The following is a 22,038-nucleotide window of genomic DNA, read 5'->3' as shown; positions in this document are numbered from 1 at the left end:
TTACTATCAAACCTCCCAGCTGCACAATCAGATGGAAAAGGGAGAAGGATTCTCTAGATGCAGGGTCCATGCCCTGGTTCTTCCCTGTATCCATAACTGCAAGAAATAATCTCAATTCTTGATGTTAATTGCCCAGTGTCAGACATTGTGTTATAACTGCACTAAACAATCTAATAACCACCCACCTTGAATGCTAAGCACCTACACAGTACTTTCTAAATATCTCTACTTTCTGTTCACTACTCTCTCCCTTCACAGACTCCACCCTTGCCCCTGGATGGTGTGAACATTGATCTTAACCTCTTCAGCATCCTCTGGCAGGTATTTCTGCTTCTGATCTGGTCCCTTCTAGTTCATTTTCTACATAGTAGCTGACCAAGGGTGAGGATGTCTCTTCATGACCGAGGTGCTGAAATGCCTCTCATTTCCTCTGGGTAGTTGCAGAAGCTTCTTAGGGTGGTTCTTAGTTCTTGCTATGGCCTCTGTCCCCTCCAGGCCTTCCTATGTCACCCTTTCCTGATCAAATGTAGACCAGAGGCTCTCAAATCACTATGTTAAAATGTTAACTGAACAGCCTGCTAAATCAGAAAGCTCACTGAAGGAAGCTGTCACATCTGAGATACTGAGTTAGCGGGGATGGAATGTGGCCTGAGAACCTGCATTTCTGTAGAGGACTCAGATGATGGTGAGACAGAGCTGATGATATCTACACATGGTTTCTTGTCCCTCAATGGAACTCTTCTTTCTCTGCTTCTGTATCCTCTACTTCTTTCTGGAAATTTCTTCTTCTATCTACCCTATTATTCTCATTTTTCAGAGCTTACCTCAGCTCACCTCAGTTTCAGATGGAGTCAGACGGACTACCACTGCACTCATAGGGTTCCCAGGAACAATTCTGTGTACTGTGGGGGAACAAGTGTCCTCTCACTGCCAGACTGAGATAATGAATGGTTGGTCTGTCTGCCTTGTTCACTGATGTTTCCTCAGATCCCCAAACAGTGTATGTACAGTAGGTCTTGCACAAATGTTTGTTCAATAAGTAGATCACATCCTATGTGGAGACCCCCCTTTGTCACGTGTGACATGGCAGCTGGGAACTTGAGGACAGATGGAATTTTGGTCACGAACTGAAATTGACTAAACAAGGAGAACATGGGGCTTCAACTCAGCACCTGGGGGTGGAAAATGACTTTTCCAGCCTGAGGTTCTATATCCCATAGTGCAATGTGTGTTTGTGTGTGTGTGTGTGTGTGTGTGTGTGTGTGTGTGTGTGTGTGTGCGTGCGTGCGTGCATATGTATGACATTTATATACTCCTGTGTTTATGTGTGTCTGAGGTTTAGGATTAGGAAAGTGATACACATGGTGAATTTTTGTTCTCTGAGAATTTCTGTATCTTTTGAAAATGTAGTTTTGGCTTTCCTTGTTCCAGTGTTTAGGTCTGTTGGTGCCTACCATTGTCATACTTGCTGCGCCCAGAGGACCCACCTCTAGTTCACCTTTCACATTCTTTTTTTATGATCAAAGAATTTATGTAGGCATGTTATATAATTGTATTTTTGCTGAAAACTAAATGAAGCCTCCCCATCACACAGATCCCTTCCTCACATTGGTTTCTGTGGTTCCGGGTTGCCTGACTCTATTTGTCTTTGCCATCAACTCAGGCAAACACCTTTCCCACCTCAGCTCTGGACCAGCCACATAGAGGCTGAGTTGACCAGTAAGAGTTTTGTGTCCACCCCTTACCATGTGCTGGAGATGAGCAGCTGTGGATTCTCTGCCTCCAGGGCCCTGAGCTCCTTCATCACTGGGTCACTGAGATGGGCCTGGTCCAGCCTACAAGCATAAGAGTAGACTAATTTTTTCTAGGATCCATAACAGGAACATGAGATCTCAGGGTCCAGGATCCTAGACTCTTTTGTCTATAGTTGGAGCAAGTGAGGAGCTTTATTAAGTTTATTCTTGATCCAAATCTAAGACAAAGAATAGAGAACAGCAGGCTTAGCAGACAGAGATGTGTCCAAGACACAGTCTCAGTGGGGTTTGTCAGTGTGCAGGGGGATCTGAAGCCAGAATGAGGAACTTTGGAACTTTCCAGAGCTGAAATTTGGGGGTGCCCCTTCTTAACCCTCCCCCACAAGTTAGTCATTGGAAATAGACTCTCCCAGGGAAGGGAACATGGGCGTAGATGAGGGGACTCATATTGACAATGGGTCACAGAGTTGCTATCAGCATTCTTAGTAGATGGAGGTCATGGCCATATTCCTATAGACATTCTGGACAGAGAACCATGTCAAGATCCTCTAGTGAAACCCCATGACCATCCTGGGCTTCAGTCACTTTTTGTTATAGAGCTTTCTCCAACTCTTCTTTTGCCTAGACTGTTGTCTCCAGGTTGGCCCAACCAAAGTCTATTTCTTTGTCAGGCCTATGGGAAGCACTCAAGGGCTATCCAATAGATAATAAATAAATTGTTGTAAAGGCCCTCTTACAACAATACATTCTTACAATACTGTTGACTCCATAGTGTTCAGCAGAGTTTGGCAATGGTGTCATGGGCTGATGGGAGATCTTTATCTTTCTCTTCCCACACAGCATTAGCAGGAGAGAGCCATGTGTGTTTGCTCTGGACAAGTGCTTAGCTCAGAGGGTCCTGATATGGATGCATGGCCAATGTATTCATGAATGAATAAATGATTGAATCACTGTCCTGGAGTAAGGCAAACCTGAGAGTCTGGTAAGGTAATAGCCTTGCTAATACATATGACTACACAGTGCCCAGCTATCTACCTGGTATTTGTTTTTACATATGTACACTTTATGTCATTAGAATCCATGAGGTGGGTGTGACATTCCACCTGATAGATGAGAAAACTGAATTATACAGAATACGGTGACTTGCCCAAGTCTCAGGTATAAGTGGCACAGTTGGTCAGGAGCCACGCTGACTCTGCATTCCCTGCCCCATTTCTTTTCCATATCCCATATATTTTTACACCCCCATGTCCCTTCTTTCCCCCTGTCCAGAATGGCATCCTGGGGTCTTACTTACCGCAGGATTCTGAGGTTGCAGGCAGGATTCCTGAGCCCCTTACACAGCTGCCTCACACCATGGTCTCCCAGGTCATTCAGCTGCAGGTCTAGCTCAGTCAGGCTGGAGCTGGCACTGAGCACTGGGGCCAGGTCCTCACAGTTGCTGGATGTGAGGCCACAGTTGACAAGCCTGCATGGGAGATGCTCACCATCAGCTTCTCCAGGGATCACTGCTCTTGGAAACTGCACTATGGTCTCCCTTTGTGAGCCCTGGCATGCGGTGTTAGCAGTGCTTAGCTTTTCTAGTGCCTTTTCTAGTCTGGGCAGATAATTCCATGCTTCCCAGGACAGAGCTGCAGAATCATGGAGCACAGGTTGAGACCCACTTCTCTGCTGTAACTGGCCATGGCAGAGCTCCTCTAGCCCCAGGAACACTAACTGGTGTATTTCAAGAGCCATCTGATATGTCATTCACCAGCCATAGACTAGGGCATGATCTCACTTGTCATGTGAAATCCTAGTAAAGATGGAGTCCATAGAGAAGAACGTGGTTGCAAGTGCAGAGAGCAGGAGGAAGTGGGGATGCCATTCCCTGGCCTGGAGCTTTCTTCCCTCTGCTTCATTTAGCCTCCTCCTCTGTGCTCCTCAGTTCTCCCGCAGCCACTTCCTCAGGATGCTTGCTTCACTGGAGCCCTCATGGTCCTGTCGTTAGCAATAGCTAGTGGGGGTCCTTGATGAATGTCAGTATTTCATGATCTCTAAGAATAGAATCTGTTTTCATTTCTTTAACACAACATTCTGGCCTCGGTTACAGGTGTGGTCAGAGGCTTTGGTGAGTCTGCAATGAATATGAAACTTCATCCTAGACCCAGCTTTTGCCTCTGTTCTCTGCATCCATCTCTGCTTCAGGGAAGAACCCAAATCAGACTCACCACACTGTCCTTAGTTGACATCCAGGGCATCTCAGTGTCCTACAGAGTCTCCGTACTGCATAGTGGTTCAGTGGATTTCCACTTAGGTCTAGTTCCTGCAGACTTCCTGTGAACTCAAGATTGGAGAAGAGAACCTGCCAAGTGGCATTAGTGATCGGAGTCCACCTGGACCTAAAAGAGAGATATTTGGTAGAGGAGGCAATGAGAGAAATGACTCATGTGTGCGTTGTCTGATGTGCACAGACCCACAAGGCACAGAAGGAGTCTATCTGCCTGAGCATCAGCCCCCAATATGCCATCCCCAGGATTCACCAGCTTCTACCTGCTCCTTTGCTCCAACATCTAGATCCTTTCCTGGGTGGTTTCTCATCTACACCCTTATCATAGCATTCTGTGTTCCCATTTTGTATGGCTGCTTCTGACTCAGTTTGGATGTGTCGGTGTCATTTTCAAAAGAGCAGCAGATGATAGTTAATAGTTAAGGTGTCAACGTACCAGAAAGATATTCTCTGATGGGAAACCTCATTAACCCAAGCCCCGAGGCTACAGACTCCAGAATATCTTTTGCCACTATCTGTAACTTCATATGAGCTACTCAAATTTCCCTGCATCATAGAATGTTTATCTCATGAATACATCTTGACCTACTCGGCATTTTTATCTGGTGATTGTCAAGAATACTCCTCCTTAAGCTGTATTGTCTAATTTATATCAATAATGTTAGCTTCCACAGAGTTCTAATGAATAAAATGCATGTAGAAATGATACAAAACCAATGCCTATAAAAATAACCGAATTTTTCCCCAACTACCAGACCAGATGGGCAATAGCTTCAAAGTAGCTTTAGATTAGATCAGGTGCTTTGCTAATGGTTTTTAAGATAAACAATTCCAAGAAAGGCAATTTTCTGTCCAAGGACATATTTTTATTTGTCGAACTAAGGTTAAAAGTGCAGAGCAACCTAAGTGCTGCATGCAGTATCTTTTGCTAGGTCTGACTGGTAACCTAGGACAGTGATTACCTCTCTTCGCAAGTTCCTAACATCAGTTTTCTTATATGGACATGTACCCTGAAGACTCAAAATTCAGCAAACTAACTGTTTTTTATATACAGAAAATAAGTTGACTTTATAGTTCCAAGAAAGAGTTACAAGTTTCCATTTTCTTGGCTTAATGCCACACACAGTACAGAAAATACATTTTAAGATTTTAAATGGATTTAGATTACTATTACCTTGTTGAATGTCAATTGAGCTAATATTAACAGATTTATGGTAAAATGAGTCCAAACAAAACTTTATAAGTGACTCAAAGAATGCAGAGAAACACTGGACTCTGTGAGTCATAGGTAATCCAGAATTTACAATTTCTTATTACAGAGTATCAGTTCAAAATGCTTACTTAGTTGTGAGTTGGTGTAAACTGCCTTTTTCCTTCCTGGGAGAATACAGGGAAGGTAGAAGCAGCTAATACAGTCACATATGTTGTAAGTACACAATTTTGGTTTTTTTTGGGGGGGGGGTGCTTTCCAGCAGTTTAGAATCATGATTTCTTTAAAATCCCTCATAATATTATACCGCAAGACGGGAAATTATGTGATTGATCCTTCCCTTGCAGCCGCAAGTTACAACCCACCAATTAGGGAGCTAAGTGAGCAAAAGTGCTCCTTCCCTGCTCTGTGACAGGTTGTTTAGATTTACTGCATGTGAGATGTCAGGGTGACTCTGATTTTAATCATTTACTTAAGAAATGGTATGTGACCTTCAAATGTAACTCCTGTACTGCCTGAAAGATTTTGTGGGGTGTTTGAGGTGGGATGCCCCTCTGCATGTCTGTATGCTATAAATATGTTTTATTATCATTGTTTAATAGAGAATCTGCTTTGGCCTGTGGCAGGGCAAATATAGCTAGCTGCGAAATTCAAGTAGATAAAGAGAAAAAGGTTGGAGTCAGGGAGACACCAGAAGTCACCAGAGAAGCAAGATGTGAGGTAACAAGCCACTAGCTTTATTTTAAAATATAGAATGATAGAAATGGTTTAATTTAAGTGGTATGACCTCGTTAATAGTAAGCCTGAGATAATAGACCTAACAGTTTGTGCAGGAGAGAAACTTCAAGTTGAAGCTATTTAAGCTGTAAAGGAAAAAAAAAGATGGAATATCATGAGATGAGCATCTTCAGAAAAACACCATAAGAAAATATAGAAAGGAAACTATCAGGAAAGTGTATAAGAGTCTCTCCTCCCCAAACGCTTCAGATAGAAAAGATTTGCACACTGACTCCTGGATTTCTTTCACTACCCTGGGCAGTCTAGGAGTTGATTCTAGACTGAAGTACAGATGCACCATGGGTGTGAACAGGTGGCTAGTATCTTTTCTTTACAATCTGGAGTACTTGGGGGGACCTTGTTAATCCCGACAGCCTCTTCCTTTTTATGTGAATGTGCTTGCTTTCACTGGGAGCAGAATTCTTGTGTCTCATAAAGGAAAACTGGAAAGGGGGTGGGAAGAGAGCTCAGGAGAGGTGGTTGAGAATGATTCTGTGGTGGGAGGCTGAGCATGGGCATAACCTCTACAGATGTGCTGGTTCACATGCTTTCTAAGAGAAGGGGGAGAGGAGAAATACACATATTGACAGACAGATAGATAGAGACAGAGACAGACAGAGAGATAGAGAGACAGACAGACAGACAGACAGACAGACACACACACACACAGAGAGAGAGAGAGAGAGAGAGAGAGAGAGAGAGAGAGAGAGAGAGAGAATATCACCCTGAATGGTAAGGCATTCCTTTAATGTCAGTATCTAATCATACAAAGGCAGGAGAACCATGAATTTTGAACCAGACTAACTTACAAACTGCAAGGGGCTGCGAGTAGGTAAGGATCTGCTGTGTGTAGCATTTCATCACTAACACTGTAAACTAAACGAGGTAACAAACTCAAAGTAAAACCACAAGTCTTGAAACAGATTAAAGATGGCCAATGTTGACTGAAAAAGAAAGCATAGGATATTTTCTTTTGCTTTTACAAAACCAAAGAATGTTAAGAAAACCAAATACTAAAATTTAAAGGATGATCTTTTTTAAAACGTTTAATTAATTAATTAACTAATTAATTAATTAATTTTGATTTTGAGACAGGATTTCTCTGTGTAGCAGTCATAGCTGTCCTGGAATTTACTTTGTAGACCAAGTAGACCTTAAACTCCCAAGAGATCCCTTTTCCTCTGATATCCAAGTGCTGGGATTAAAGGCATGCATCACCACTGCCTGGCTATTTATATTTTACTTTATGTGGATGTGGTAGTTGAATTTAACTGACCTGCAAAATCTCAAAAGGAGTGATACTATTAGGAGGTGTGACTTTGTTGGAGTGTGGGCTACATTGCTGGAGGAAATGTGTCACTTTGGGGGCAGGCTTTGAGGTCTCCTTGGCTCAGGATACCCCTGAAGGTGTCAGTCAACTTGCTGTGGCTAGCATATAAAGATATAGCTAGCACTACATCTTCCTACACACTCTATCCCCACCATGATGATAATGAACTGAATCTCTGAAACTGTTAGTGAGTCTTCTATATTAAATGTTTTCCTTATTAGAGTTTCCATGTCTGGATGCAAACCCACAATGCTATGACCAGCAAAGCTTTCAATCAGCATCAATGAAGAAAACAAGGTATTCCATGAGAAAACTAGACTTAAACGATACCTATCCACAAATCCTGCCCTATGGAAAGTAATAGAAGAAAAACCCTAGGAAGCTAACTGCACACACAAAAACACAAGAAACAGATAACCTCACACCAGAAAACTCCAAAGATGTGAAACACACAAACATTACCGCTGAAAGTTAACAGAAATTGAAATCACTGGTCAATAATATCTCTTAATATCAATGGACTCAATTCACCTATAAAAAAACACAGGTAAAGAGAATGGATACAAAAGCAAAATCCATTCTTCTGCTCTATAAAAGAAACACACTTCAATCTCAAAGACAGACATTACCTCAGAGTAAAGGGTTGGGAAAAGATTTCCCAATCAAATGAACCTAATAAACAAGCAGGTGTAACTATCCTAATATCTAACAAAATAGTCTTCAAATAAAAATAAATCAGGAGAGATGAAGGATGCTTTATACTCATAACAGAAACAATCCATCAAGAAACAGTTTTAATCCTGAACATCTATGCCCCAAATACAAGAGCACCCACATATGTAAAAGAAACATTACTAAAGCATAAATCACACATCAAACCCCACACACTAATAGTAGGAGACTTCAACACTCCACTCTACTCAATGGACAGGCCAACCAGACAGAAACTTTACAGAGAAATAAGAGAACTGACATATGCCATGAACCAAATGGACTTAACAGACATTTACAAAACATTCCACCCAAACACATGAGAATATACTTTCTTCTCAGCAACCCAAGGAACCTTCTCTAAAATTAAATTCTTACTCGATAACAAAGAAAACCTAGGCAGAGACAAAAAAATTGGAGTAACACCCTGTATCTTATTCGATCACCATGGTTTAAAGTCAGAATTTAACAACAATACTAATGGCAGAAAGCCTACAAACTCAGGGAAAGTGAACAGTGCTTTGGGTCAAGGGAGAAATAAAGAAAGAAATTAAAGACTTCCTAGAATTCAATGAAATGAAGGAACAACATACCCCAAACCATGGGACACTATGAAAAGAGTGCTAAGAGGCAAATCCATAGCCTACATAAAGAAAGTGGAGAAACTCACACTAATGACTTAACAACATACCTGAAAGTGCTAGAACAAAAGAAGCAGACTCACCCAGGAGGAGTAGATGACAGGAAATAATCAAACTGAGAGCTAAAATCTATAAAATAGAAACAAAGAAAACAATACAAAGAGTCAATGAAACAAGGAGCTGGTTCTTTGAGAAAATCAACAAGATAGACAAACCCTTCCAGACTAATCAAAAACCAAAGAGAGAACATCCAAATTAACAAGATCAGAAATGAAAAGGGGACATAACAACAGGCACTGTGGAAATCATGAGAATTATTAGGTCATACTAAAAAACCTGTACTCCACAAAATTGGAAAATGTAAAAGAAATGGACAATTTTCTGAATAGGTACCAAATACCAAAATAAAATCAAAATCAGGTAAGCAATTTAAATAAACCTATAATTTGCACAGAAATAGAAGCTGTCATCAAAAGCCTCCCAAACAAACAAACAAACAAACAAACAAAAAGCCCAGGGCTGGGTTGTTTCAGTGCAGAATTCTACCAGAACTTCAAAGAGGAGCTAGTACCAATACTTCTCAAGGTGTTCCATGGAATAGAAACAGAAGGAACATTCCCAAACTTCTTTTATGAGGCTACAGTTACTCTGATACCAAAACCACACAAAGACTCATCCAAGAAAGTGAATTACAGACCAGTCTTACTCATGAACATAGATGCAAAAATACTCAATAAAATACTGGCAACCCGAATTCAAGAACACAGCGAAAAGCCATCCACCATGATCATGTTAGCTTCATGCCAGAGATGCAGGGATGGTTCAACTTATGAAAATCTATCAATGTAATCCATCATATAAATAAACTGAAAGAAAAAAACATATGAAGGATTTGTTCAACAGGAATATTAATTTTTTGAAGAACGAAATTGAAGAAGATAGCAGAAAATGAAGAGATCTCCCATGCTCTTGGATATGTAGGACCAAAACAATGAAAATGACAATCCCACCAAAAGCAATATTTAGATTCAATGAAATCCCCATCAATATTTCAACACAATTCTTCACAGACCTCACAAGAATAATAATTAAGTTCATATGGAAAAACAACAAAACCCAGGATAGCTAAACAATCATTTACAATTAAAGAACTTCTGGAGGCATCACCATTTCTGATACCAATCTCTATTACAGAGTTACAGTACTGAAACTGCTTGGTATTGGAATAAAAACCGACAGGTTGACCAATGGAATCAAATTGAAGATTCTGATATTAAGTGACACACAGATGAACACCTGATTTTTGACAAAGAAGCTAAAATTATACATATTAAAAAGAATGCATCTTCAACAATTGGTGCTGGCATAACTGGATGTCAACATGTAGAAGAACAAAAATAGATCCATTTCTATCTCCATGTACAAAACTCAATCCAAATGGATTAAAGACCTCAATATAAATCCAACCACACTGAACCTGGTAGAAGAGAAAGTGGAAAGTGGCCTTCAATTCATGGACACAGGAGACCATTTCCTAAATACAACAGCAGTAGCATAGACATTGAAAGCAACAATACATGAATGGGACCTCCTGAAACTGAGAAGCTTTTGTAAAGCAGAGGGCACAGTCAATAAGACAAAACAGCAGACTATAGAATGGGAAAAGATCTTCACCAACAGCACATTAGAAAGAGGACTGATTTCTAAAACATATAAAGAACTCAAGAAATTACACATCAAAATTAGAAATAATCCAATTTAAAAATGGGGTACAAAACTAAACAGAATTCTCAGCAGAAGAATCTCAAATGGCCAAAAGACACTTAAGGAAATGTTCAACATCTGTAGCCACGAGGGAAATGCAAATCAAAATTACTCTGAGATATCATCTTACACGTGTTAAAGTGGCCAAAATCAAAAGCAGCAATAATAGCTTATGCTGGAGAGGATGTAGAGTAACAGGAACACTCCTTCATTACTGGTGAGGGTGCAAACTTGTACAGTCACTGTTGGAAATCAGTATGGCAGTTTCTCAGAAAATTGGCAATCAACCTACTTCAGGACCCAGAAATACCACTCTTTGGTATATATCCAAAAGTTGCTCAATCATACTCTAAGGACATCTGTTCAACTATGTTAGTAGCAGCATTATTTGTAATAGTCAGATTCTGGAAAAAACCTATGCGCCCTTCCATCGAAGAATGCATTAAGAAAATGTAGTACATTTACACCATGGAGTGCTATTCAGACATAAAAATAATGACCTCTCTTGTTGGGTAAAGGAAACACTCCTGCATTGCTGGTGGGAATGCAAGCTTGTATAGTCCTTTTGGATGTCAGTGTGGCAATTTCTCAGAAAATTAGGAAACAACCTTCCTCAAGACCCAGTAATATCACTTTTGGGTATATATCCAAAGGATGCTCAATCGTGCCACAAGGACACATGCACAACTATGTTCATAGCAGTATTGTTTGTCATGGCCAGAACCTTGAAACATCCTAAATGTCCCTTGACCAAAGAATGGATAAGGAAAATGTGGTACATTTACACAATGGAGTACTACACAGCAGAAAAAAATAATGACAGTTTTAATTTTGCAGGAAAGTGGATAGTACCAAAAAACATTATTTTGAGTGAGGTAACCATGATACAGAAAGACAATTATCACATGTACTCACTTATAGGTGGTGGATTTTAAACATAAAGCAAAGAAAACCAGCCTACAAATCACAATCCCAGAGAACTTAGACAACAATCAGGATACTAAGAGAGACTTACATAGATCTAATCTACATGAGAAGTAGAAAAAGACAAGATCTCCTGAGTAAATTGGGAGCATGGGGGACCTTAGGGGAGGGTTGAAGGGGGAAGGGGAGAAGCAGGAGAGAGCAGAGAAAAATGTAGAGCTCAATAAAGATCAATAAAAAAGCCCAAAACAACAAAAATAATGACCTCTCGAAATTTGCATGCAAATGGATAAAACTACAAAACAACAACAACAACAACAACAACAACAACAACAAAAAACCCATCCTGAATGAGATAACCCAGACCTAGAAAGGTGAACATGGTAAGTACTCACTCACAAGTGAATATTAGCTGTAAAGGAAAGGATATTGAGTCACAGTTTATGATGCTAGAGAAGCAAGTAACAAGGTGAACCCTAAGAAAAACATATATAGATTCACCTGAAAAAGAGAAACAGTCAAGATCTGACAAAATTGAGAAGATGAGAGTGAGGGGAGAAAGGAAGGGGGAAGGGGAAGATAAGAGAGAAGGGGAGAGAGAAGGAGAACTTGAGAGAACGGGATAGTTGAGATGTAGGAAGTACAGAGATGGGAGCAAGGAAAGAGATATTTTGATCGAAGGATCCATTATGGTACTAGCAAGTAACTTGACACTAGAAAAATTCCCAGGAATCCACAAGAAAGACCCAGTTAATACCCCAAGCAATAGAGGACAGGGTGCCTGAACTAGTCTTGCCCTGTATAGTCAGATTGATGAATGTCTGATGTGGGATTCCCCTCTGTATGCTGTGAATACCATTGGTTACTAAAGACCTACTGATACTGAGTCACCACTTCTGCACAGTATAGGGGACCCTGGAATACAAGGTCTACATTGCTCCTGGGATCGGCGGAAGTCAGGAAGCCTTCAAGCTGAGTGTCAGGCTAAGGCTGCTTCACTGACACATACAAGGAAGGCATCTGGGCAGGAGAAATGTAGGGACTCTAATGCATAGGCCTTCTGCTGTCAGAAGACCTCAGGTCCAAGGTGCTTGTCATGGGGAGGGAAGATGGTGCCTGCAGGAGTTGGATGAGGTTTCTCTCAGAGAGAAAGCATGACGAGTGAGAGGACCAGTACCTGTGGGTCATTTGTGAGGGCGAAGAGGATTTGAATCAGAGAAGGTGGGTGGTCCTGATCTAGGCATAGGGAGAGATAAAAGCTCATAGTTCAATCACAAAGTAAGACACAGAGAGTCAAATAGAGAAAGGTGATCAGATTCAGCAGTTAGATGTCACTGGTGACCTGTATCCTGCTGCCCTGGCTCCAGCTAAGAGTGCTGCTGGTACTCAGAACATGTGTGTACATGGGATCCACAGGGAAACTGGAGAGAGGGCTGTGTCAGGATACTCACAGCACCGTCCGGGAAGCCACCAGTGTTGGTCCCTGCTGTCCATCACCATCCAGCTGAAGCCTCTTCACACGGCAGCAGAACTTAATACAAAAAGTGAACACCATGAGCTCCACATCTGTCTGGACCACCAGGTGGTTAATGTTTCTCAGGAACATTGGGTGTAGCATATCCACTGGGGAATGTGTCCTCTTTTTCGGAAAAATCTGCATTATAGCTGTCAGGAACTTCTTATTCTGAATCTCATACAGACAATGGAGTAAACCCAGAGGATATTGTTTATTGTATTCAGCTTCCTGTATGATGTACCATGGCAGATACCAATCTTTCTTCTGAAGCAAACTGCAGGCAAAGATCTCCTGCATTTCTCTTTTTCCTTTTTCATTTAAAAGACCAAATAGGAAGCGCACCGTGGGTGCCTCAAGCAGATCATGTCTTCCATATACTTTCTTTAGTGCTTCCACAATTATGTAGACATCCCTATGGTCATATATTAGCACATTCTCCAAGACGTAGAAAATTGCAGCAAAGAACTCCTGGAGATACACGGGGGCAAAACTGTAACTCAGAGATCCGGGTTGCCTTTGAAGAATGCCAATCTTCAGGAAAGTGGCAATGTCATCATCAGCCAATCTTTGGATCTGAAAATCTCTCTCACTGAACAGGGTCCTTCTTCGGCAGATTCCCTCAGCAGCCAGTGAGCAGAGTGCTCTGAGCTGGTTCCCCAGGGAATGACCTGAGAGAGCCTGGGAAAGGTATTTCAGGTAGAGCTCTGTGGTGGTCCGTGAGGTCAGTGAGAGGTCTTCTCCCTGATCCATCTGCTGCTTCAGGCAGGTGCAAACCAACCAGGACACCCAGGGCACCCCACATAGTGTTGAGAGCACCAGGTTTGATTTAACCAAGTTAAAAGTTGCCATTGCTTCTCTTTCCTCTGTGAAATATTTGTAGATGTAGTTCTTCCATCCAGACTTAGAGAAACCCAGGACTTCCACCCAACATGGCTGCCTCAAGGAAGGAATGAGCTTTTTCAGAACTGTGGTTCGAGCTGTGAGCAGCAAGGAAGCATGAGGCAGGATAGTTCCCCCCAGCAAACTGCCCAGCAGTGTGTGCACAGGTTGTGTCTGGCTCCAGTGAAGGCAGAGCTTGGGATTCTTATCTGCCAAGACCCATGCTGGCTCATCTATGCCATCCAGGATGAAGAGCAGCTTCTCATGTTGAGACAGGATCTCCCTAATGGGAACTGTAGGCAGAGTCTGGTCTTTTGCAATGAGGTCAGCCAGACTCAGCTGCTTGCACTGGGCCAGCTCTCTGCAGCTGAAGTAGAAGACATGCTGGAAGCGATCCCTGTAGAGCTGTCCATCCTCCCATTCTCTCCTCACCTGCCTGGCCAGTGTTGACTTCCCAGTCCCAGCAGCCCCCTCTAATACAACAAGTTGAGGCTCTTTCTGGGTATCCAGGCCTGGGCAAAATAAGTCTTGGATCTCAATCAGATGTCCTCTCTCTTTTCCTTTATATTTATGCAATGTTTTCCCAACAAAAGTCTCCCAACCTCTTGGGCAAGGTTTTTGTAGAAGTAGTAGCTGTGTAAAATTTTGCGGTACATCATTTGTTTTCCAGGTCTGTGTGGGGTAAAGATTTTCTCTTTCTCCACTTTGATGTATTTCTGAAATGATTCCTAAATAAGAAAGAGAGAGATGGAGCATAAATGAATACATTAGAGTTGTTTATTCTTTGATTTGTTCTTTCTTTCCCTTCTTTTCTGCCTTCCACCCTTCAACAACTGGATGAATTTAGGCATCTTTCTAAGCTGTACAACGTATTGGATATGGGTCCTGGGTGATAAAAATGTGAGCTTTAGAGCAGAAGAATATAGCTCAGTCTTTCCTTGAGTAATAATGATAATAATGCTGTATGATGTTCATTCATACTTCAGATATTTATTGATGACTTACTCTGTGCCAGACCTGTTCTTGGGGCTGAGTATAAAGGGTGAGTTCACAGACACAATTTTTTTCTCATTCTGCCTATGGGATGATTCAACAGTGTTGGGTCCCTAGAGGACAGGCCCTCGCACCCCCACTTGATCTGCTTTGCACTATTGCACTTGGTTGAAAACAGGAACAAAAACAGGAACAACCTGTTGTCTTCAGCAATGTTTCTAAGGATGTTTACCCCTAAGCCATTGAGTTACGGTGATGAGCTTCCTGCTTTTGCTGTCTTGGTCTCCCCTGCTTAGGGCTATATATACTGTGTGAGAAAGTGGAATAAAGGCTTGTCTGCAGAACCTGAAGTTGTGTTGCGTATTAATCCCGATGTCCCTCGCTCAGAAGAACGACAGTTGCCATGCTGCCGCGACAAGTGGAGGTTCCCCCGAGATCTCAGAAAGAAGGGGTAGCGGACGGGGTTGTCCTAGACCGGTAAGGATGGATTGGGTTAAAATGGGATCCACAAGCAGTAAGAGAGACCTGATATATCAGATAGTAAAATTATTAGAGAAACAAGGAACCGCGGTCAAAGAGAGAACTATAGAGGATTTTCTTAAGAATATAGCCGCAGCAAGCCCATGGATTTTGACAGGTGGAGGTTTGAACATCTCCAATTGGAAACAGGTAAAAAGAGATCTGCAGAAACGGCTGCAAAAAGAGGGTGCCAATAGCATCCCTATATCTACCTTTTCACTATGGTGTCTGGTTCGTGATGCCCTACTTACTGATAAAGTGAAAGTGAGACCAGAGGTCGTAGCTGCTAAAGAGATACTTGAAGAAATACAGGAGAAGGAAACTCGCCGGTCCATAGGATCTACAGATTCGCATTGGAACCCAAAGGAAATGCCAGAGGTACCAGGGGGAACTTTGGAATCTGGCGCAGGACTAAGGCTAGGGCCAAAGTCTACCTGCTTTCGAGCGCAAAATCAGATAGCAATAACCTCTGAGTCAGAAAATGGGAAAAACAGCCTTAGCTCTAATGCAGAGAATAGTTTATCTGATGAGGAAGCACAGCTAATGCAGGAAATTAAGGTACTTCAGAAAAGGCTGAAGCGCTGTAAGGCAAAGGATTCCTTATGTGTGCCGTCAGCCCCACCTGCTTTTAATGCCGACTGGAGAAAGAGGGAGTCCCGTTGCGGACTGACAGATGACAGGCAATCCGAAGAGGGCTCTGGAAGAAGAGGAGGTGTTTGTTTTCGGCCGCGGCACACAGTTGCCCCAGTTATAGAGGTACTTGATCCTAACAATCCAGGACAGATGCTGAGACAACATGTGGCCTTGAGCTTTAAAGAGATGAAGCAATTGAAAGAGGCCGTGGTGGTATACGGCTCTCAGGCCCCGTTTACTCTTGCCATGGTAGAGTCTTTTGCGGCATTGAATCTTACACCTAGTGACTGGCAGCAGCTATGCCATGTGGTACTATTGGGAGGAGAGTACTTATTGTGGAGGGGGGAATATCAAGAGAATTGTTTACAAACGGCTAGGTTAAATGCACAAGCGGGACAGGCACAGCGCAATCTAGACATGCTAACTGGAGCAGGAGCTTATGCTGACTTGGCCAATCAAATTGTGCTCAATCCTGCCTTATATCTCCAGATGGCAACTGCGGCTACCAAAGCTTGGAAAGCCCTGCCAAACAAGGCCACGGGGGATCAGCTGTCAAAGGTTCTACAAGGGCCTTCAGAACCATTTCAGGACTATATGGATAGGATATTGCAGTTGGCAGGGAGATTATTTGGTGATGTGACCACAGCTATGCCCATAGTTAAGCAGTTGGCATTTGAGAATTCAAATAAATACTGTAAGGAAGCCTTGCGGCCACATAAGGCAAAATGCTTAAATGAATACATCCAGATCTGCCGGGATATTGACGGGCATTTCATTCAGGGCCAGGTGATTGCCTGCCATCAGGCCTGGGCGAGGATCCTGGACAATTGGGGATAAAACCTGCTTTAACTGTGGTGCCTCTGGACATTTTAAAAAGGAATGTCCACAACACACTCAGGAAACTACTGCCAGACCAGGAAAGTGCCCACAATGTAAAAGGGGGGCCCATTGGGCAAATGATTGCAGATCTAAGACAGACATAGATGGAAGGCCTCTGCCCATTCAAAACCAACAGCAGGGAAACTGGTGGAGGGCCCCACTCCAGGGCCTCAGAACCTCAGTGTATGGAGCAATGACACCAGGAGTCAGAGTGTCCCACCCCGGCAGTGGCCATATTCAGTTTGTTCCACAGGGCAATCCTTTTGCATTGCGGACCTTGCCCGTGCCACCCCAGGAAGTGCAGAACTGGACCTCAGTACCTCCGCCCGAGCAGTCTTGACAGCCCAAATGGGAGTTCAAGCTTTACCCACCAACGTTTTTGGGCCGCTCCCTAGAGGGACCTTGGGACTTATCATAGGAAGAAGCAGTACCATCTTGAGGGGAATTCAAATTCATCCTGGGGTTGTTGATCCAGATTATCAAGGAGAAATAAAAATTATGACATCAGTTACTCAAGGAGTTACAGTAATTCCTCAGGGGGATCGTATTGCCCAATTGGTCTTTGTACCCTTAGTTAACACCTCCAACCCCATGACCAGGTCCACTTGGGGTGCTAAGGGTTTTGGATCATCTGGCACTGCAGCCTTTTAGGTAGCTCATATGAAAGAAAGGCCACAGTTGGAATTGATTATTGATGGGAAGTCATTTAATGGGATTTTAGATTCTGGAGCTGACATCTCCGTCTTGTCCTTAGAATTCTGGCCTAAGAAGTGGCCATTAGAAAGTAGTACTGCCACCCTACAAGGAATAGGTCAAGCAAGTCCCAAGAAGAGTGCAAAAATATTAAAATGGAAGGATAATGAAAGCCATGAGAATTACTTTCAGCCATATGTCCTCCCAGGACTACCTATTAATCTCTGGTGAAGAGATGTCCTGAGTGAGATGGGAGCTGTCTTGACCACTCAGCCCACACCACCACCACCACCAGCATCCCAAATTATGCAGCAATTGGGATGGAGACCAGGACAAGGGCTGGGAAAAAATCTGCAGGGCCAGTTGCAGCCAGTGACACCAGATAAACAAATTACCTGACTGCTGGGAGACTGAAGCGGTCTAGGCCATTTTTAGTTAGGGTCACTGTTCCCAAGCCTGCCCCAATTCCTATAACTTGGAAATCTGATGATCCAGTTTGGGTGGAGCAGTGGCCCTTGACTCAAGAGAAATTGCAAACTGCTCATGCCTTGGTCCAAGATCAGCTGCAGGCTGGGCACATTGTCCCCTCTACTTCTCCTTGGAATACACCCATATTTATCATTAAAAAGAAATCTGGAAAATTGAGACTATTACAGGACCTCAGGGCTGTCAATGAAACGATACAGCCTATGGGTCCTCTTCAGCAGGGATTGCCCTGCCCTTCAGCCATACCCCGGGGCTGGCACATAATTATAGTGGATTTAAAGGATTGTTTTTTCACTATTCCTCTAGCCAAACAGGATTGCTGTCATTTTGCTTTTAGCCTCCCTTCAGTTAATTTTAAGGAACCAGCTTTGCGATTCCATTGGATCGTACTCCCACAAGACATGGTAAATAGTCCCACAATTTGTCAAACTTATGTTGCTGCTGCTTTGGAGCCTGTCCGTTGTCAGTTTCCACAATTGTATATTGTTCATTATATGGATGATTTATTAATAGCAGGGCCTGATCAAGATCAACTGCTCAAGGCTTATACTCAAATGCAACAGGATTTAGAGAAGGCAGGGCTGATCATAGCTCCTGAGAAGGTCCAAATGTAAGCCCCATATTCCTACCTTGGGTACCAATTGGCCATGGATGGATTAAACCAAAAAAATTAACCATTAACACCTCCCATCTTAAAACCTTACATGATTGGCAGCAGTTACTGGGAGACATACAGTGGATACGCCCCTCCCTAGCAATCAAAACAGGTGACTTAAGACCATTGTATGGTATGCTCTTGGGAGATTCTGATCCAACCTCTCCCCAAATATTGATGCCTGCGGCCAGGCAGGCCTTAAGGCTTCTTCTGGACAACATTGAAAGGGTCCATCTCCAGCAGATTAATTATGATCAATCATTAAATTTTGTAGTTCTTGCTTCCAGTTTTGCTCCTACGGGAGTCTTTTGGCAGGATGGACCTATTTTATGGGTACACATGCCTGCCTCTCCAGCAAGGGTAGTCACCCCATACTATGAAGCTCTATTACAATTACTTTGGAAAGCTAAGAAGGTTGCAGCCCAGACATTTGGGAAGTACCCTGACAAGATTATAACACCTTATACTAAAGACCAGCTAGTACAGTTACAGCAGTACCATGATGAGTAGACACTTTTTCTCACCTCCTTTTCCAGAAGTTTTGATTCTCATTATCCTCAGCATCCATTAATGGTCCTGTTTAAAAATCATCCCATTATATTCCCCCGAGTGATTAGAGAATCTCCCATACCCTCAGCTCATGCTGTCTTTACAGATGCTTCCCCTAAAGGTAATGCAGTAGTGGTCTCTGAAGGAAAAGTATGGAAACGTCCGGTGGGGGATGTATCAGCTGCAGAGGTAACAGCCTGCCTCACTGTACTCCAGCTCTTCCCTGGAGAACCTGTAAATTTGTATATTGATAGTGTGTATATGGCCCACATTTTTAAGCCATTGGAGACATCTGCATATATATCACCTACCTCTAAGGTCCATCATTTGCTCAGCTGCGTTCAGCATTTGATTTGGCAATGGACTGAGTCTTTGTTTGTCGGACATATCTGCAGTCATACTCGGCTGCCTGGGCCATTGTCAGCAAGTAATGATTTAGCTGATAAAAATACACATGTTTGCTTTACTTCTGACCACACCCAAGAAATACATGATAAATTTCACCTTAACGCTTGCTCCCTTCGGCATCATACTCGATGCATGCGAGAAGTAACAGAAGACATTACATCTTCATGTCCTCAGTATGCTCCTTTCCTAAGCAATTCCAATTTAGGAGTTAACCCATGAGGGTTACGACCAAATTAGTTATGGCAGATGGACGTTACACACCTGCCTGCCACAGGGTAACTTAAATTTGTTCATGTATCAGTAGACACCTTTTCAGGAGTAATTTTCGCATCCTTACATTCAGGAGAAGGAGCAAAAGACGCCATTGCACACTGCCTATCTGCTTTTGCCTATATGGGCAAACCTGAGGTTATTAAGAAAGATAATGGCCCAACATATATCAGCAAAAATTTTTTATCCTTTTGTTCATTCTATGAAATTTCCCATAAAACAGGCATTCCATATAACCCAATGGGTCAAGCAATTGCAGGAAGAGCCAATCAGACCCTCAAGCAATATTTTCAAAAAATTAAAAGGGGGGAGTTCATATTCTCCCCAGCTACTCAATTATCCACCATTCTCTTTATTTTAAATATTTGACTGTGGAGGCTGAAGGGCGCTCGCCTATGGAGCGTCATACACAGGTTAGGGCTCAGAGCCTAGGTTGGGTTCATTGGAAAGATTTGCAAACAGGAAGATGGATGGAACCAAGCCCCTTGTTGGCAAAGGTGAGGGGGGCTGTATGTGTTTTTCCTCCAGGAGTTGATAAACCAATTTGGGTGCCAGAGCAGTGCGTAAGGCCAGTGACCCAGGATGAAGACCACAATGCTCCTTCTGCTTCAGGTGATGACTCTGGTAACAACAACAGAATTATGAGTGATGGGGAGTCTGATGAGAAACCCCCCACTTTTAATGCCAGTTAGTATTGCATAATACCTATGCTCCTTGGTGTTGGGATGCTGATGGAGATTTTAATCTCCACCCAACAGTTATGTGGGGAGAATGTATCACTCAAGAGTCTGATTTGTTATACTGCTGGACGCAATATGACTGTTTGATCCTCTGCTTGCGTTCCTGCCCCATTTTTCTTTGTATTGTGGCATGGCACTTTGGGGGGGGGCGATATTCTTAATTATTCTTCCAGGATCTGCAAACTGAGTAATTGCTGGGATGGTTCTGATGGAGCTTTGATCGTTCTAGTGCCTGCTGTGATTCCTCTGCTGGTGCTGCTGTCTCAAGAACATCAGGAGATCATCCATTGTCGACAGCAGGCGAACAGCTGCAATTGTTGCTGCTATTGCTGTCACTGCCACTGTGGCTACAGTTGCTGGAGTTGCCATTTCACAGACAACTGTGACTATAGAGACTGTGAATCAGCTGTCTGGAAGGGTTAGCAAGTCCCTGCAGACACAGAGTGCTCTGGATTTTCATATTGGACTTGGACTTTTAAATTTAAATCAAAAAACAGTGCTTTTGCAAGAACAGGTAGATTCCCTTTGACTCCTGTAACAAGTGTCTTGTACGTTACACCTGCTAATGTTATAAATGCTTCTCATGTGGTTGTACAGTTGAATGCATGTTTGGATGGCCCTTGGAATTCCTTTTTGAATTTCACCCTGCAAACAGCTTATCATATTGTAAGTATTGACAGCACATGGGTCCCTGCTGTGTCTAGATCCAGTCAGTAGAATGCCATGGCCCAGCTTGGGGGCTGGGTCCAGTGATTGTCTGGAATGCTCACTTGTACTCATATTGCTATTGGGGTTATCTGTTTTTGGATTCTCTGTCACTTTATGTGGCAATCCCATGTACAGCACACTGTCACCCGACAAGTGTTGCTTGGACTGTCTTCCGGAAATTGGGAAGTGCCCCAAGTCTGGTTGCAGATATTGCAGAAGTCATGAGGGATCCCAATGACGGGCAACTCTCCTGGTATAGTGAGCTTGCCTAAGACAGGAATTAAGGCCTCCTGTAGACGGGTAAGAGTCTCTGTCTGGGGGAGTCCTAAGACAGGGCCTCCACTGATGAGACCTATATATACTGTATGAGAAAGTGGAATAAAGGCTTGTCTGCAGAACCTGAAGTTGTGTTGCGTGTTAATCCCGACGTCCCTTGCTCAGAAGAACGACAGTTGTAGTGCTGGCACGGCAGAACAGTTCCACTGAGCTCAGTTTTCCCATCAGTAATTTGGGGGCTGTGGTCTCTCTTGTAGGAGATCATGGAGTACTGGGGAGATTACCGACAGTGAAGCCAATGTCTGTTTCTGATATTATCCCATTGGCTCCTACCATTTTAGTACTGATATCATCAATCTATAAGTACAGAAATTTTGGGTCTGATGGGATGGTCTTAGGATGTCTTAGAGTCTATGTTTCAGGATGTTGACTTGGTCCCCTGTGTCTAGGCCTG

At 42.9% G+C, this 22,038-nt stretch overlaps 1 protein-coding gene and 1 long non-coding RNA gene across 2 annotated transcripts in view; one reads left to right on the top strand and one right to left on the bottom strand.

The window, feature by feature from the left end:
* LOC148120907 (NACHT, LRR and PYD domains-containing protein 1a-like) overlaps positions 1 to 22,038 on the bottom strand; it is a 57,167-nt gene that overhangs the window by 18,528 nt on the left and 16,601 nt on the right. The window contains exons 3-6 of the mRNA XM_087910374.1: positions 12,832 to 14,503; positions 3,965 to 4,135; positions 3,052 to 3,222; positions 1,746 to 1,835 (exon numbers count right to left, since the gene is read on the bottom strand). Coding sequence (XP_087766500.1) covers positions 1,746 to 1,835; positions 3,052 to 3,222; positions 3,965 to 4,135; positions 12,832 to 14,503 — 2,104 coding nt within the window. The remainder of the gene's footprint in view (positions 1 to 1,745; positions 1,836 to 3,051; positions 3,223 to 3,964; positions 4,136 to 12,831; positions 14,504 to 22,038) is intronic.
* LOC148120908 (uncharacterized) lies at positions 15,087 to 21,712 on the top strand. The gene is made up of 2 exons (XR_015738822.1): positions 15,087 to 15,245; positions 20,774 to 21,712. It is a non-coding gene; the product is annotated as an uncharacterized LOC148120908 (long non-coding RNA).

This window comes from Myodes glareolus, chromosome 9, assembly GCF_982192425.1.
Source record: "Myodes glareolus chromosome 9, mMyoGla1.1, whole genome shotgun sequence".
NCBI lineage: Eukaryota > Metazoa > Chordata > Mammalia > Rodentia > Cricetidae > Myodes > Myodes glareolus.
Note: the sequence above shows the minus strand (reverse complement) of the source record. Positions and strands in the feature narration are given on the sequence as shown.